General features: G+C 45.9%; 1 protein-coding gene across 1 annotated transcript in view; it reads right to left on the reverse strand.

Moving 5' to 3' along the window:
* ADAMTS9 (ADAM metallopeptidase with thrombospondin type 1 motif 9) overlaps positions 1 to 17,531 on the reverse strand; it is a 350,073-nt gene that overhangs the window by 22,672 nt on the left and 309,870 nt on the right. The window contains exons 31-32 of the mRNA XM_040359179.1: positions 9,299 to 9,469; positions 2,280 to 2,474 (exon numbers count right to left, since the gene is read on the reverse strand). Coding sequence (XP_040215113.1) covers positions 2,280 to 2,474; positions 9,299 to 9,469 — 366 coding nt within the window. The remainder of the gene's footprint in view (positions 1 to 2,279; positions 2,475 to 9,298; positions 9,470 to 17,531) is intronic.

Consider the following 17,531-nt stretch of genomic DNA (forward strand, 5'->3'; position numbering starts at 1 on the left):
CTGTCGTGGTTGGTGGAATGGAAATCGTAAACGGTGGTGACCGTTACAAGAGTATCCCTGCGCTACTATACTGTAGATAGATACTAAAAATGCTAAAGGGTGTCGCAAACACCGTGAGGGTCAAACACTACCCGCAAAAGAATCAAAAGAAAATCAAACAGTGGTGTTGCGCTCCCACACTAAATAACATATAAACCTATGTAAATAAATAACAATATGCAGAGAGGATAAAATACATATATATGAATATATAAAGTGCTGATGTGCTGTAATCAGGTGACTTTAAGTGGAGCAATGATAAAAAAACAATGAGTGTTCAAAATATATAGGAAATAATAATGGGTGCAGAAATTATAAGATAAATAGAAATATGAGAATTTGTGTCCATTCAGCCAAAAGAACATTTGTGAGGACAGGTACTAAATTTGAATGAAATATCCTGGATCACAATGGGCATTGTAATTAATCTCCAAGGTATTCAGTAGGGTTGAGGTCTGGGCTCAGTGCAGTCTTCTCAAGTTCTCCATACCAACTCATCAAACCGTGTATTTATGGATCTGTCTTTGAGCACAGGGGCACAACAGGGCCTGTCCCAAACATCACCACTAAATTGAAAGCATACCATTGGCTAAACATAACATTCACTGTACCCTTCACTGGAAATACCGAAACACGATACTTTGGAAGGGTGTCCACATACTTTTGGCCATATTGTGTATTTCTTTTAGTCTTAAAGGGGTTGAAAAGGTACAATTTATTTTTCCTAAATAGCTTCCTTTACCTTAAAGCGGGGGTTCACCCTTAGAGGGCACTTTTCCCCCTTAGATTCCTGCTCGTTTTTACTAGGGGAATCGGCTATTTATTTTAAAATATGTGCAGTACTTACCCGTTTACGAGATGCATCCTCTCCGTCGCTTCCGGGTATGGGCTTCGGGAATGGGCGTTCCTTCTTGATTGACAGTCTTCCGAGAGGCTTCCGACGGTCGCATCCATCGCGTCACGATTTTCCGAAAGAAGCCGAACGTCGGTGCGCAGGCGCAGTATAGAGCCGCACCGACGTTCGGCTTCTTTCGGCTACGAGTGACGCGACGGATGCGACCGTCGGAAGCCTCTCGGAAGGCTGTCACTCAAGAAGGAACGCCCGCTCCCGAAGACCCATACCCGGAAGCGACGGAAGAAGATGCAGCTCGAAAACGGGTAAGTACTGCTCATATTTTAATACAAATAGCCGATTCCCCTAGACCGAACGAGCAGGAAGCTAAGGGGATAAAAATTTTTTTTTTACAAATGGGTGAACTCCCGCTTTAATGCAGTCCTCCTTCACTTACCTCATCCTTCGATTTTGCTTTTAAATGTCCTTATTTCTTCTGAGAAATCCTCACTTCCTGTTCTTCTGTCTGTAACTACACACAGTAATGCAAGGCTTTCTCCCTGGTGTGGAGTGTCGTGCTCGCCCCCTTCCTTGGACTACAGGAGCGTCAGGACGATCTCTACGTTGGAAATAGAGAAAGGAGCTGTGTGTTAGTAGGCGTCCTGACTCTCCTGTAGTCCAAGGGAGGGGGTGAGCACGACACTCCACACCAGGGAGAAAGCCTTGCATTACTGTGTGGAGTTACAGACAGAAGAACAGGAAATGAGGATTTCTCAGAAGAAATAAGGACATTTAAAAGCAAAATCGAAGGATGAGGTAAGAAAAGGAGGACTGCACTAAGGTAAAGGAAGCTATTTAGGAAAAACAATTGTACCTTTACAACCCCTTTAATTCATGCCTAACTATCTCACTGTACTATACTAATAGTTAGTAACTTTGGACTCTGGTCACGTGACCAATATTGGTCTTGTGCACAGCTCCCAACTGTCCTTCATTTGGAACAAAGTCCCTCTGTCCTGCTTTCCTCCTCATTTGTCCCCTATTTCTATCTGATCTGTATAGCTGTATGTAAGATGCACTACTTATCTATCAAAAAGTGTTTCCCAGTGTTAAACCATTCATCCAATTTCTAAATTGCTGCATTTGTAAATTCCAAAGGCCAATATAAAGGAATAGTAGTGGTAAAAAAGTACTTGTGGGTTTAAGATATAATTTTTATGAAAAATTCTCTTTTAAGGAGGGCGTGACCTATGCCTACATACTTTTGCTAATAGGTGTCCCTCATTCCCATCTCAGAAAGTTGTGAGATATGGTCTTGTGGTCCAAGTGATGTTCAGCCATGAATGACTTGGAAGAGAAACTCAAGTGTGTTCTTTGAAGCTTTTCATCTGTCAGACATGGTACTTACCTTCCCCCAGTTGCCAACTCTCCATGAAGCAAGCACAGGACACTCTCCCAGGAAGCAGCTTTGTACATTGAGTGGTTGGGTTCCAGGGCAGTTGGCTGAACTTTGGTAGCCATACTCATAATGGTCCTTTCCTGAGTACACTTCACTGCATGACACCAGCCTTTGCCGATAGCCCATCCCGCATGTCACCGAGCACTGGAAAAGATTACATACTTGTCACCCATGGGCATAATATACAATCAGAGTCATATCTTTATATAATTTCACAATGAGCGCTGAAATGAATAGCTTGTCTGATAAGAATTACAAGTACTTCCTGAAGCATGTCCAAGCTGCCTATCCTAAACCTCCTGTAATAGATGGCTTGTAATCAAGGCGGGCTGCTCAACCCAGTGCTTCTGAAGCCGCGTACACACGACCGTTTTTAATGTCATGGAAAAAAAATATTTTTTTCTCGCCGTGATTCTTGTCAAGCCTGCCTTGCATACACACGACCATGAACAGAAAAAAAGCTTGAGCAAAGCGCGGTGACGTACAACACGTACGACGGCACTATAAAGGGGAAGTTCCATTCAGATGGCGCCAACCTTTGGGTTGCTTTTGCTGATTTCATGTTAGTAAAAGTTTGGTGAGAGATTCACGCTTTTCAGTCTGTTACAGCGTGACGAATGTGCTATCTCCATTACAAATGCTAGTTTTACCAGAACGAGTGCTCCCGTCTCATAACTTGCTTCTGAGCATGCACCTGGCACTTAACCCCCCTGACGGTAAACCCGAGCGCGACTCGGGTCTGGTTTTTTATGTTACTATCGGTTAGTCCGAGTCGCGCTCGGGATGAATGTGCAGAGAGCGCAGTGGTGTTCCTTACCTTGTCCAGGCGATCCAGCGATGATCTATCATTGCTGTGATCGCCGCCGAGACACACACCGCGCCGTCCATCGCTCATCTGACTTCCTGGTTCCGTTCCCATGCACCGCAATGGTGCATGGGAACGGAACTGGGAGGGAAATTCAAATGTTGCACCAACACAAACACATAAAAAGGTGGTGATACAATGTAATCTGAGAGGATTACACTGTATCACTTTGAAAACTGACACAGTGCCCTTTCATTGCCCCTTGCCATTGTCATTGCTGACATATAAAACCTTATAAACCATATAAAAAATGGCATCAAAAAAGCGCTGTCCTCCAAATGCGCTTTTGGACCAGCTGAGCGACAGCGATAGCGGCAGCGACACGGAGTTGCTCGCAGATCAGAGCGACAGTGAATCATATGGAGATTTATCATCTGGATCTGACACTGACACTGATATAGAAAGTGACGCCGCAGATGATCCCGCACCTGACCTGAGTGATGTGCGCACTTGGTGCCCTATAGACAGTGATGCGGACCAGACAGCGCCCCCGAGGTTCCGATTTACTGGATCTCCTGGGATGAAGGTAAATGTGGAGGCCGACAACCCTATGGCGTATTTGAAACTCTTTTTATCTGAGGAGGTCATTTTACAAATTGTGACGGAGACCAATCGCTACCACGATCAGCAATCTGCTACGCTGCGTGGCAGATTTTCCAGGTCCAGAAAATGGGAACCGGTCACCGAGGAGGACATTTGGAATTTTTTGGGACTCATCATCCTTCAGGGGGTGGTGGGCAAACCGCTCCAGAAGTGGTACTGGACCACCAATAAGATGCTGGCCACTCCGTTTTTTGGCACTGTGATGTCCGAGTATCGCTTTCACTAATAATGAAAAACCTGCACTTCGCCAACAACGAAGAATTTGACGAGGCCACACATCCTGCGCCAAAGCTGAAAAAAATCTGGGAGGTGTGCCAGATGATTGTTGCCAACTTTCAGCGGACCTATGTGCCAGAAAGGGACGTAAGTGTGGACGAAAGTCTGATGGCCTACAAGGGACGCCTGAGTTGGATCCAATATATTGCGTCCAAAAGAGCGCGCTTTGGGATAAAATTTTACATGCTATGTGAATCATCCACCGGCTACATATGGAATTCGGTAATTTACACCGGGAAAGGTACCAAATTCAATCCCAGGTACAGCCGCTATGGGATGGCCACGTCTTCTGTCCTGTCACTGCTGGACCCATTGCTGAACCAGGGATACTGCGTGACAACAGACAACTTTTACACGTCACCAGAACTTTATGAGGTTTTGCTCCTCAATAAAACGGACGGGTATGGTACCGTGAGGCCAAACCGGCGTGACATGCCATCTACGTTTGGCAAGAAAAAAATAAAAAAAGGAGAGATGGTTGCCTTTCAAAAGGGCAAAATGATGGCAATGCGCTGGCGAGACAAAAAGGACGTGTGTCTCATGAGCACCGTGCACAGCACCTCCACTGCCATGGTCCGCACAAAATACGGAAACGAAGTGCTGAAACCACAAGTCGTGATCGACTATAACCACACAATGGGAGGTGTCGACCGAGCCGATCAGGCGATGACTTTTTACCCGGCGATGCGAAAACAACAAAAGAAGTACTATAAAAAGATTTTTAGGCATCTCCTTGAACAATGTCTTTGGAACGCCTATATCCTTTACAAAAAAAACACGAACATACCTCTTGTTCATTCGGACTTTATTTGGAAGTTGGCTGAGCAGATCTTTATCAATCACCCGACGGCATCAGTGTCTGCTAACAGACACGGACGACGCTCTGTTGACGTTGGGAATCCAGAGCGCCTGACAGGTCGTCATTTTTTGGAACCTATACCGCCAACCGCACGAAAGTTAGCGCCTACCAGGATGTGCGTCGTTTGCTGCGCCAAGAGGGATGAAAATGGGAAAAAAGTCCGAAAAGAATCAAGGTACTATTGCCCAGATTGCAATGTCGGACTTTGTCTATTTCCTTGCTTCAAAGTGTTTCACACTATGGATGTGTATTGAATTTCTTTCTTTGACTAATTTCTTTATTTTTCATTGCTTTGTTAAATAAAATTATATTATTGATTAATTATAATTCATGTGTTTTGTGTTTCAAATTTATCACATCTGGAATGTCTACTAGAGTCTTGTTTTGGTCAGGTTTAAGTAAGTAATTACTAAGAATTGCAGGCCTATAATACATATCACCAAATTTCCATGAAAAAAAATGTACCGCTTTTGGTACGTAATTCCAGACAGAATCATACCGCCAGGGAGGTTAAAGGCTAAATTTACTTTATTTTATTTCAGCTTCCCTATATACCAGGGATATGAAATTAGCGGACCTCCAGCTTTGGCAGAACTACAGTACAAGTCCCATGAGGCATAGCAAGACCATGACACCCAGAGGCAGAGGCATGATGGGACTTGTAGTTTTGCAACATCTCAAGGTCCGCTAATTGCATATGTCTGCTATAGACCAATATACCATTAATGTACCTCTGTTGCAGAAAAGAAAGGGCTTTCTCTCTCTTCTAGGAGAGGCGTTACCTCAGTCTCCTATAGAAAGCTCCTCCATTATGTCCTGCTACACATCCTGATATTTGGGACAGGAAAACTGTTAGGCCTTGTACACACGGGCAAGATTCTCGTCAGGAAAAAAACGTTGTTTTTCCCGACGAGATTCTTAGCAAGAATCTCTTGCCGCCCGAGTGTACACACAGACCTTTCAAAAGAAGCGCGGTTCTCTTGAAAGGCAAGTCATCATGTACGACGAGCATGCGCTTGTCACATTTGATGCCGTCGCCGCAATCTTGCTTCACCCTACCTATGCCGTGGAAGCTACCGCGCATGCGGCAAATTCATTTCGAGCATGCGCGGGTTTCCACTGCGACAGGTAAGTATACACACTCTCGGTTTCTCGTCGGGAAACAGGCCAACAAGAATCTCGACGAGAAAATAGAGAGCAGGATCTCTATTTTTCTCGTCGAGATTCTGACCAGATTTCCAGACGAGAAACCTGAAAGCCTCGTACACACGCTTGGTGTACTCGGCTAGAAAGCTCTGCCAGCAGTTTTCTTGCTGGTTCTTGCCGAGATAACCAAGCGTGTGTACGAGGCCTGAGACTCCATTCACACTTGTGCGAATTGTCATGCAACTTTGGACATCAAAGTAATTTCCCATGTTTTCCAATGATTACCATTCATATATGTGCAGTTAATGCATCACTTTGGTCTGACTTTCATGCAACTTGAGGGCCATAGACTTCAATGTTAACCCTAAAAAGTTGCATGAAAGTCATACCTTAATGTTATACATTGTAGTGCAACAGTTATCCATTATCAATGGGCAAAGCCAAAGTTGTTTCCAAGTTGCACCCATCCAAAGTTGTGTCAAAGCTGCATTTCAAAGTCTGCTCAACATTGGAGTCATACAAGTGTGAATGAAGCCTTAGTGAACAGTAGTTCAGCAGCTCACCTCATTAACACACACCCTGCACCTGCTCTCCCCCTCCAGGAGATTGCTTCATACCATATCGTTGGGATCCTTGTGGAAAATGAAAATATTTGTAGCAGGCACCGATACTACAGTGATTGCTTCTGGCTTTTGAGTCCAGTGCCCAGTGGCAGACCTGCTGTTTACTGAACATAGGAAGTTGGCCACTCGTCATGGGTACCATCCAGAAAACACTTTCAATTTACTCAATGAATGCAAAGTTTTGATTGCACAAAGTGGAGATTGTGACAAAATGCAAAGTGTTCCCTGAATGGCGCATGTGCTGATGAGCGACCTCCTTTGTTCACTAAGCAGCATGGCTGCAGCACTGCAAGAGACCCGGAAGCTAGTACATCTCTGTGGTAGCCGTGCCTACTATAGTGATTACCAACTTTCTCAGTATCCCATAGGTATGGCATATACATACTTATTTTGGTCCATGCTGGACCAATGCAAACATGTAAAAACTTGCATGCCTGGATTTATCTTTAAAGAGGACCTTGACTTATATACACCGCAAAGTAGCAGGTTTGTGGTATAGTAGGAGCCCTTCCTTTGCTGCAACATATTATCAATGCTCTATGGCACCTGCAGCCCATAGGAGCTCTTAGAAAAATGGCTATCTCTTGGTATGAGGGAACATGCGACTCCCTCCACTTTCTGCTACAAGCCAATCCCAGTTACATGAGTAGTCTTTTGGCAGGCCTGAGTGCTGTAATGTGACTCAGATCTATGTGTAACTCAGATACAACCCAAATTTACCAGGGATTCTGGGGGGCTCTATGGGGTGAAAAGGGCAGACAAGGAGTGACTGGAAGGTGGGTACCAGCAACAGACCGTCCTGTTAGGTAGAGAGCTGAATACTTTACCCAGAATAGGTAAAATCCAGGTCTGCTTTTAGCACACAAAATTAAATAACTCCATTTAACGCCACAGATTTTACTCCATCCTTTGGAGAATTAAAGTATACATGTGGAACCTCGGATTACGAGCATAATCCGTTTTAGGAGAATGCTCGTAATCCAAAGTACTTGCATATCAAAGCGAGTTTCCCCATTCAAGTCAATGGAAACAAAAATAATTAGTTCCGCATTGACTTCAATGGCATGCAATACTGCAAGCGGCCATAGGGGGTGCTGGAGAGCCTTGGAAACACACGGAAAGGCCCGAGGACAGCTTGGCTGACCTTGGCAAACCTCGGAAAGGCATATTTCCGAGTCTTTCCAAGCATCTCTGATTGGCGCCGCTCGGCTCACTTGATCCCCCCACCTCAGGCCAAACGCGGTATTGCACACCGCTGTGGCTTGAATCCTGCTTGTGTTGCGAGACAACACTCGCAAACCGAGTCAGGATTTTTAAGAATACAGTGCTTGTATTGCAAAACGCTCATTAACTGCATTACTTGCAATCCGAGGTTCCATTGTAGTTCTGAAAAGAAGCTGCACCTGAGATCACTAAATATATTAATTGAATACCTTCACCTTCTCTCCTTGCAGTGCTTAGCTATAATGAGGCTTGTGCAACTCTGACATATGAAAGTAGTTGTAAGCAGTTACAGAAATTCAAACCTTTAACACCCTAAAACGCGTTACTGCAATACATAGGTATAAAGCCAGCACATTTCCGGTGCATTTCATTGTATGTGTGTTTCAGCACACCATACCCCACAGATGGGAAACATCTGTAAATTGTGGTGTTCATGCAGTGTCGTGTGTTGCCAGCCCATTAAAAAAGAACACAATGAACATCAATGCCCTTGGCATGTGTGGCCTCATAAATGGGCTCCAAAGAAAGTTAGGCCCAGATTCTCAAAGGGCTTACGACGGCGCAACGCCATTTGCGCCGTCGTAAGTCCTAATCTGGGCCGTCGTATCTATGCAACTGATTCTTAGAATCAGTTACGCATAGATATCCATTAGATCTGACAGGCGTAAGGCTCTTACGCTGTCAGATCTTAAATGCAATTTTTTTTCCTCCGCTAGGTGTCGCCTCCGTCGTTTTCCCCGTCGTCTATGCAAATTAGCTATTTACGCAAAATTCCCGAACGTACGCGCGGTCGACGCAGTGAAGTTACGACGTTTCCGTATCTTTTGCGACGCGTAAAGTTGCCCCTGCTATATGAGGGGCAACCAATGTTAAGTATGGCCGTCGTTCCCGCGTCGAAATTTAAAAATTTACGTTGTTTGCGTAAGTCGTCCGTGAATGGCGCTGGACGCAATTTACGTTAATGTCGAAACCAATGACGTCCTTGTGACGTCATTTAGCGCAATGCACGTCGGGAAATTTTAGGGTCGGCGCATGCGCAGTACGATCGGCGCGGGAACGCGCCTAATTTAAATGATCCACGCCCCCTACCCGGATCATTTGAATTAGGCGGGCTTGCACCAGAGGATTTACGCTACGCCACCGCAACTTTACAGGCTAGTGCTTTGTGAATCAAGCCCTTGCCCGTAAAACTTGCGGCGGCGTAACGTAAATGAGATACGTTACGCCACCGCATTTTTGCGCCCATCTACGAGAATCTGGGCCTTAGTGTCTATTACAAATAGTATTTAAAAAAATCTTCATTCTAAAATGATAACAATGTGATACTATACGGTTATGCACAAAAGGAAATTGTTCCTTTGTTTGTACCTACCTCAGACCACTCCCCAGTAACCCAGATGTATTCACAGGACTGTACATTGCAAGTCTCCACATCGGACTGGCGCTTGTTCTCCTCACAGTGCAATGGTGGGACTTCCTTCTTCTGTTCATTGACGCAGTACACCAGGCGGTAGCGGAATCCTCCATCACAAGTCTTGCTGCACTGCAAATACAAGTACCCCGGTAAATCACACTGGATCTAATGACTGGTAAGCCTTCAATACACCATTCTTTATATAGCAGAAAAAGCAAACCGTGCCCCGTCATTTGCTTTAGTGGAAGGAATAGTGTCCTGTTGGTATCAGTGGAAGGAATGATTCCCCATTATTGGGATTCAAGGTAGGAATGGTGCCCCTTCATGGTGTCAGTGGGAGGAATGGTGACCCATCATTGGTGTCAGTGGGAGGAATGGTGACCCATCATTGGTGTCAGTGGGAGGAATGGTGACCCATCATTGGTGTCAGTGGGAGGGATGGTGACCCATCATTGGTGTCAGTGGGAGGAATGGTGACCCATCATTGGTGTCAGTGGGAGGAATGGTGACCCATCATTGGTGTCAGTGGGAGGAATGGTGACCCATCATTGGTGTCAGTGGGAGGAATGGTGACCCATCATTGGTGTCAGTGGGAGGAATGGTGACCCATCATTGGTGTCAGTGGGAGGAATGGTGACCCATCATTGGTGTCAGTGGGAGGAATGGTGACCGATCATTGGTGTCAGTGGGAGGAATGGTGACCGATCATTGGTGTCAGTGGGAGGAATAGTGACCCATCATTGGTGTCAGTGGGAGGAATGGTGACCGATCATTGGTGTCAGTGGGAGGAATGGTGACCCATCATTGGTGTCAGTGGGAGGAATGGTGACCCATCATTGGTGTCAGTGGGAGGAATGGTGACCGATCATTGGTGTCAGTGGGAGGAATGGTGACCGATCATTGGTGTCAGTGGGAGGAATGGTGACCCATCATTGGTGTCAGTGGGAGGAATGGTGACCGATCATTGGTGTCAGTGGGAGGAATAGTGACCCATCATTGGTGTCAGTGGGAGGAATGGTGACCGATCATTGGTGTACCTCTGTTGGAAGTCTGCTCCAACTTCCAAGCATCAACTACCCTTTCAGTAAAATTATACTTTCTAAAATGAGTTTTGAACTTTTCTCCAGTTTGAGGTCATGTCCTTGTGTTCTTGATTTTAGTTTATTTTACTGCCCTCCTGAAACGTATTCACCCCCTCAATGTATTTAAAGATTTCAATCATATCTCCCCTTTCCCTTCTTCCCTCCAGACTGTACATTCTGGGGAGTGCAACGTGCTATGCAACTTGATAGCCCATTTGTGGCAATCTTGAGTCGCAGCGACTTTGAAATAGGTTCCTGCACTATTTCTGTGAGATTTCAGTGCGACTTGCATTGACATCTGCTAAATTAAAGAAGAAAGCTTGTTTGGCTGTACTTCTCCTATGGATCACAGGAGTGCAACTCATTTTCACTCCTGTGACCCATTTTCAGCAGAGCGCGGGCTAAAGTCCACTCTCTGCTGACATCACTCATATCAGTCCAGGCACCGCGTCATCCCGACAATAAAAACTGGATCCGCCAGGTGTCTGTACCGACACCCGGGTCAGCCTCTCAGCAAGCGGATGAGAGCCTGAGACAGCCGCTCCGCCCCCTCCACAGCTCAGCTCTCCAATGAGCGTAGAGGCAGAAGAGCCGTGACTGACAGTCTACAGCTCTCTGCTCACGGAGCTCTAAAAACCAAGCAAACGGCGATGTTCGATCGCTCGGTTTTCAGTGTAGAGGCGCCAGGAACAGATGCAGCATTGGACCTATGCTGTATCCACCTAGGTAAGTATGATTGGGGAAAAAACAGAAACCCATACTTTTCTTTTAAGTCTCACAGAAGTCAGCAAGCAGCACATGAAATTGCACTGATAGTTGGCTTTGAAGCAACACTGATGTAGCACGACTTAAAAAGCCGCACTGGTGTGAACCAGAGCTCAGTGTGTTTAACTAAAACACGTGGAGAGCTTATTACTACTTTACCCCCTTGGTCCCGGCAGCACGCAAATATGTGGCTTTCCGCCACCTGGTCCTTGGCGCCGAGAGGCCGCATATTTGCGTGAATTGCGGTCAATACAGCTGTGCCGAGAGCGTGCGCCCCTGGCACAGTAACCAGTGCCTAACCGAAAGCTCCTCTAATCGCTGCTTGCAATCAGGAGTTTTCCGATCACGTGACCGCCATGACAGCCGTGTAATATAGGAGCCTATGTATCAATCTTCCTTGTTAAAAATTTTGGCCCAGATTCTCATACATGGGCGTAAAACTCCGCGGGCGTAACGTATCTCATTTACGTTACGCCGCCGCAGGTTTTACAGGCAAGTGCTTTATTCACAGAGAACTTGCCTGTAAAGTTGCGGCGGCGTAGCGTAAATCACCCGGCGCAAGCCCGCCTAATTCAAATTAGCCGGGTAGGGGGCGTGGAGCATTTAAATTAAGCGCGTTCCCGCGCCGGACGTACTGCGCATGCGCCGTCCTAAAAATATCCCAGGGTGCATTGCTCCAAATGACGTCGCAAGGACGTCATTGGTTTCGATGTGAACGTAAATGGTGTCCAGCCCCATTCACAGACGACTTACGCAAACAAAGTAAATTTGGAAATTTTGACGCGGGAACGACGGCCATACTTAACATTGGTTGCCCCTCATATAGCAGGGGCAACTTTACGCCGCGCAAAACTTACGGAAACGTCGTAACTTCACTGCGTCGACCGCGTGTACGTTCGGGAATTTGCGTATCTAGCTAATTTGCATACTCGACAGGGAAAACGACGGAGGCGACACCTAGCGGTGAAAAAAAAAATGCATTTAGGATCCGACAGCGTAAGAGCCTTACGCCTGTCCGATCTAATGGATATCTATGCGTAACTGATTCTAAGAATCAGTCGCATAGATACGACGGCCCAGATTAGGACTTACGACGGCGTACATGGTGTTGCGCCGTCGTAAACCCTTTCAGAATCTGGGCCTTTGTGTTTACACTTTGTACATTCTATAATATTGGACACACTGTACAAAGTACAGAATTGCAGTGACACTTATAGACACTTACCTCTGGTTTGGAATAAATATATAAATATATGTTTTTATTTATAACAGTTACCAGGGCCGATCCTAGGGTCACAGGCGCCTGGGTGCAGAAATATTTCTGGCGCCCCCACATGGGCTTCGTCATTTTACTAACTCCTCCCCTTTACAAATGTTTCTATGGCAATGACTCAACCACAGAGATGCTCCCCCACAAAGTCTTCATTACCCTGGGATCCTTACATGATCTCTTAGCCCCCATTCACATTGTAACGCCCCGTACGCGGCGTATTTTGCCGCGATTAGGTTACTTTTTTTTATTTTTTTCACAAAGAATTGCCATTGATGTCTATGGCCGAACGCCAATGCCGCCTGAAAAAAGGGGCCGGGACTTGTTTTCAGGCGGCAGGCGTACGGCGTTTATGAGATGTGAACCATCTCATAGACATCAATGGCAATTCTCCCCTCCAGCGGCACGAGCGCCGGGCGTTTTGTCGCCAAGGTGTGAATGGAGCGGAGGTTTACCCTAAAACATCTATATACCATTACATGCAGCATACTTGCGTCAGCTACAGTATGCTGGTATTTTTTTTTTTTATCGCTGTACATACCGTTATATAGTTTATTTTCTTTTTTTACTCCGGCGGGAAATAGGCGTTCCTATGAAGCAGCGTAGATGATTGACGTGCGGAAAAGGAGCGTCACGCGTTCCGAAAATAGCCGATCTGAGACTTGGCTATATACGGCGCCTGCGCAGTCAGCTCCTTGTCTGTGTAGCGCCGTAGATAGCCGAGTCCCTGATTGGATATTTTCGGAACGCGTGACGCGCCTTTTCCACCCGTCAATCATCTACGCCTATGCATAGGAATGCCTATTCCCCGCGGGAGGAAGAAAAGAAAATCAACTAAATAACGGTATGTACAGAGATAAAAAAAAATACCAGCATACTGTAACTGACGCAAGTATGCTGCATGTAATGGTATATAGATGTTTTTTAGGGTGAACCTCCGCTTTAACAATAAACAAAATACAGGAAGAGAAGCAAAGTACTTTATTGGGACCTGGAGGAGGAGCCTCTCTGATGGACACAGAGAGGGCTTCTGTTAGAGAGTCTGTCAGGCCTCGTACACACGACAGAGTTTCTCGGCAGAATACGGATTCTGCCGAGAATCTCTGTCGTGTGTACATTTTTGGATGCGACCGTCGGAAGCCTCTCGGAAGCCTGTCAATCAAGAAGGAACGCCCATTCCCGAAGCCCATACCCGAAAGCGACGGAGAGGATGCATCTCGTAAACGGGTAAGTACTGCACATATTTTAAAATAAATAGCCGATTCCCCTAGGAAAAACGAGCATGAATCTAAGGGGAAAAAGTGCCCTCTAAGGGTGAACCCCCGCTTTAAGACTAATGAAGCTGGCCACTGTCTCCAAAGCCAGGGCAGAATGACCTATCAGATTTTTGACCCAAAAGAGACTAATACCGTGTACACACGATCGGAAGTTCCGATGGCCTAAAATCCGATGGAATTTTTCGTCGGGATTCCGTTCAAGCTGCCTTACATACACACTGTCAGACCAAATTCCGACCATCCAAAACGCGGTGACGTAAAACACAACAACAAGCCGAGAAAAATTAAGTTCAATGCTTCCCAGCATGCGTCGACTTGATTCTGAGCATGCGTGTGTTTTTTCTCCGTCGGAGTTGCACACAGACGATAGGAATTTCCTATCGTTTTTTTTTTTCATCGGAAAAAAATAAAACATGTTCTATTTCTAAACACAATGACTGCTGGAGGGCATAACTGTAGACGTGACGCGGCTGCAAAAAGGCTGCCGAATATCAGCAACGCTGGCATAGGTGTGCACCCCAAAGCCCAAACACACACTACCGATCGCTCACGGTGTTCATTCAGAAAGGGAAGGGGCCGGTAAATTACATATTTACTGGCCCCTTCTTCACTCCTAAAACATCCCAGCAGCAACAGCCGATAAGAGAGGAGGGAAGCTGGCAGCGCTGCGGGGGGAAAGATGGGAGCCAGGGCAGTAGGGGGGAATCTATGCTGCACAGGGTGATTAGGGTGTGCCTGGTAAACCCTGTGCGCACGCCTATGAACACTGGGATGCAGCAAAGGATGAAAAAAAGTCAAAACAGTAGAAGAAAAAGAAAAAAAGCATGCCAATTATTTCTAGTGCCTTAGCTAATTACATGTCTCCCAATTAGGGTATAAACCTACTCCAACAGCTTTTGCTTAATTAACCCCTTCCATACAGGGCACTTATACACCTTCCCGCCCAGACCAATTTTTAACTTTCAGCGCTGTTGCACTTTGAATGACAATTGCGCGGTCATGCTACACTGTACCCAAACTAAATTTTTATAATTTTGTACCCACAAATAGAGCTTTCTTTTGGTGGTATTTGATCACCTCTGGGATTTTTATTTTCTGCAGAAAAAATAAAAAAAATTCCGAAAATTTAGAAAAAAAACGTTTTTTTTTGTTTCTGTTATAAAACATTGTAAATAAGTACGTTTTCTCCTTCACTGATGGGCACTGATGGTACTGCACTGACGGGCACTGATAAGGCAGCACTGATGGGCACCGATGAGGTGGCACTGATGTGGTGGCATTGATGGGCACTAATATGCGGAACTGATGGGCGGCACGGATGGGCACTGATAGGCGGCACGAATAGGCGGCATGAATGGGCATGGATAAGCGGCACGGACAGGCGGCACAGATGGGCACGGGTAGGTGGCATGGATGGGCACGGATAGGCGGCATGGATGGGCACTGATAGGCGGCATGGATTGGCACTGATAGGTGGCATAGATGGGCACTAATAGGTGGCACTATCGTATGTGTTGTACTAATGGATGCCAATCAGTACCAAACAATGCCATTGTGGGCACTGATTGGCATCAATTGCATCACTGATTGGCATCCATTTTTTGTGTATATGTCATCCCTGGTGGTCTAGGGTGGCATACCTGTGGTTTTTTTTTTGCATCCCTGGTGGTCCAATGGGCATCCCTGGTGGTCCAGTGGGCATCCTCGGAGTGGCTGTGCTGATAATCGATCAGCACAAACCCCCCCTGTCAGAGGAGCAGCCGATCGGCTCTCCTCTACTCGCATATGACAAACGCGAGTGAGGAAAAGCTGATTACCGGCTTTTCCTGTTTACATCGTGATCAGACACGGCTGATCACGTGGTAAAGAGTCTCCATGAGAGACTCTTTACCTAGATCGGTGTTGCGGGGTGTCAGACTGACACCCTGCAACAACGATCGCCGCGATGCGTGCCCCCCGGGAGCGCGCTGCGGCTCAATATCCTGAGGATGTCATATGACGTCCACTCAGGATATTGAAACCACTTTGCCGATGTCAATATGTCATTGGCGGGCGGCAAGTGGTTAAAAAAAGTCTTATGTCTCACTTTTGTTACACAAAAAGACATACAGTAAAACCTTGGTTTGCGAGCATAATTCGTTCCAGAAGCATGCTTGTAATCCAAAGCACTTGTATATCAAAGCATTTTTTTTACAGGGTATAAAAGAGAAGAGAGGCACCTCTAAGTGTAGCAATAAGTTGCTAAATGTTGTACCTTCATTAAATGTAACAATATTGCTACACTTAGAGGCTCCTCTCTTCTTTTTTATACTCAGTTGTGACATGACGCTACTCTTATATCAAAACATTGCTTGTATATCAAGGCAAAATGTATTAAAACATTTTTCTTGTCTTGCAAAATGCTCTCAAACCAAGTTACTCTCAAACCAAGGTTTTACTGTACTGACATAGACAAGAAGACCTGGGAGGTTGGTAGTGGATTGGTAGTGCCTGCAGATACACTAGTGGCCACTGTGTGTCAGCGTTGCACTTTTTCAGCAACAGCCTAACAGGCGTAACGGATTGAGATTAACTGCATTAGTCACAATGAATTTCATATGTGTGGCTGTAAAGTGGATATAACTGCTTTACAGAGCCATTATCAATGCTTAGACCTTATTATATAACGGAAATTTCTTACCTTCCAAAATTTCATAGACAGGTTATATATTTCCCCCTGTTGCTTTCAATTAAGTGCAGAACATTCTATTCCAGGGTAATTGCAGGACACTGAACTAAGGTATAAAGTGTACCTGTCCTGCATTAATCATCGTATATGGAAAAAACACAATATTTCATGTGCAGGACAAATGAAATCCGGGAGAAGGTGTGAGACTGACCGGGTGATGCGAATAGAGGCTCCGATCTAAATTTCTACAACTGATCGTGTGTTGGGGATTTTAGAGCTGGCTCCAAAATACATTGTATATTACTGGGGGGGGGGGGGGGCTCTGTATGGAAGAAATAATAGGAAATGCTACACAATGGAGATGTAGGGGGGCACCCTATGTTTTACGAGAAGGCAAAGAGGGCTCAAAACTGGAGCAGCTGTGCATGGCAACCAATCAGCTTTCACCTTTAGTTTTTAACAGTTAAAGTGGATGTAAAGCCACTCTCATCCTCTCTAAACTACTGCCATAGTGCTGATCTATAAGGATATACATTACTCCTGCATGTATCCTCACCTGTCAAATGTTTCCCCTCTGTCTGTTGTCGTGATGTCAGTAGACTCCCCGCCCACCTCTACACTCCCCTTGTCAACATGCATTTTTTCCTGTGTATTCCTTACACTAAATTCTGCTATGATCACTAACATCCAGTCAAAATTTACCTTTCCTATCTCTCCCCTTTCCTACCTTTCCCCTTTCCTTTCCCACCCTTCCCCTTTCCTACCTCCCCCCTTTCCTTTCCTACCCTTCCCCTTTCCTATCCTTCCCCTTTCCTACCTCTCCCCTTTCCTACCCTTCCCCTTTCCTACCTCCCCCCTTTCCTTTCCTACCCTTCCCCTTTCCTATCCTTCCCCTTTCCTACCTCTCCCCTTTCCTACCCTTCCCCTTTCCTTTCCTACCCTTCACCTTTCCTACCCTTTCCTTTCCTACCTCTCCCCTTTCCTATCCTTCCCCTTCCCTACCCTTCTCCTTTCCTACCTCTCCCCTTTCCTATCCTTCCCCTTCCCTACCCTTCTCCTTTCCTACCTCTCCCCTTTCCTACCTCTCCCCTTTCCTTTCCTACCCTTCCCCTTTCCTTCCCTACCCTTC

Source organism: Rana temporaria, chromosome 7 (genome assembly GCF_905171775.1).
Source record: "Rana temporaria chromosome 7, aRanTem1.1, whole genome shotgun sequence".
Classification (NCBI taxonomy): Eukaryota; Metazoa; Chordata; class Amphibia; order Anura; family Ranidae; genus Rana; species Rana temporaria.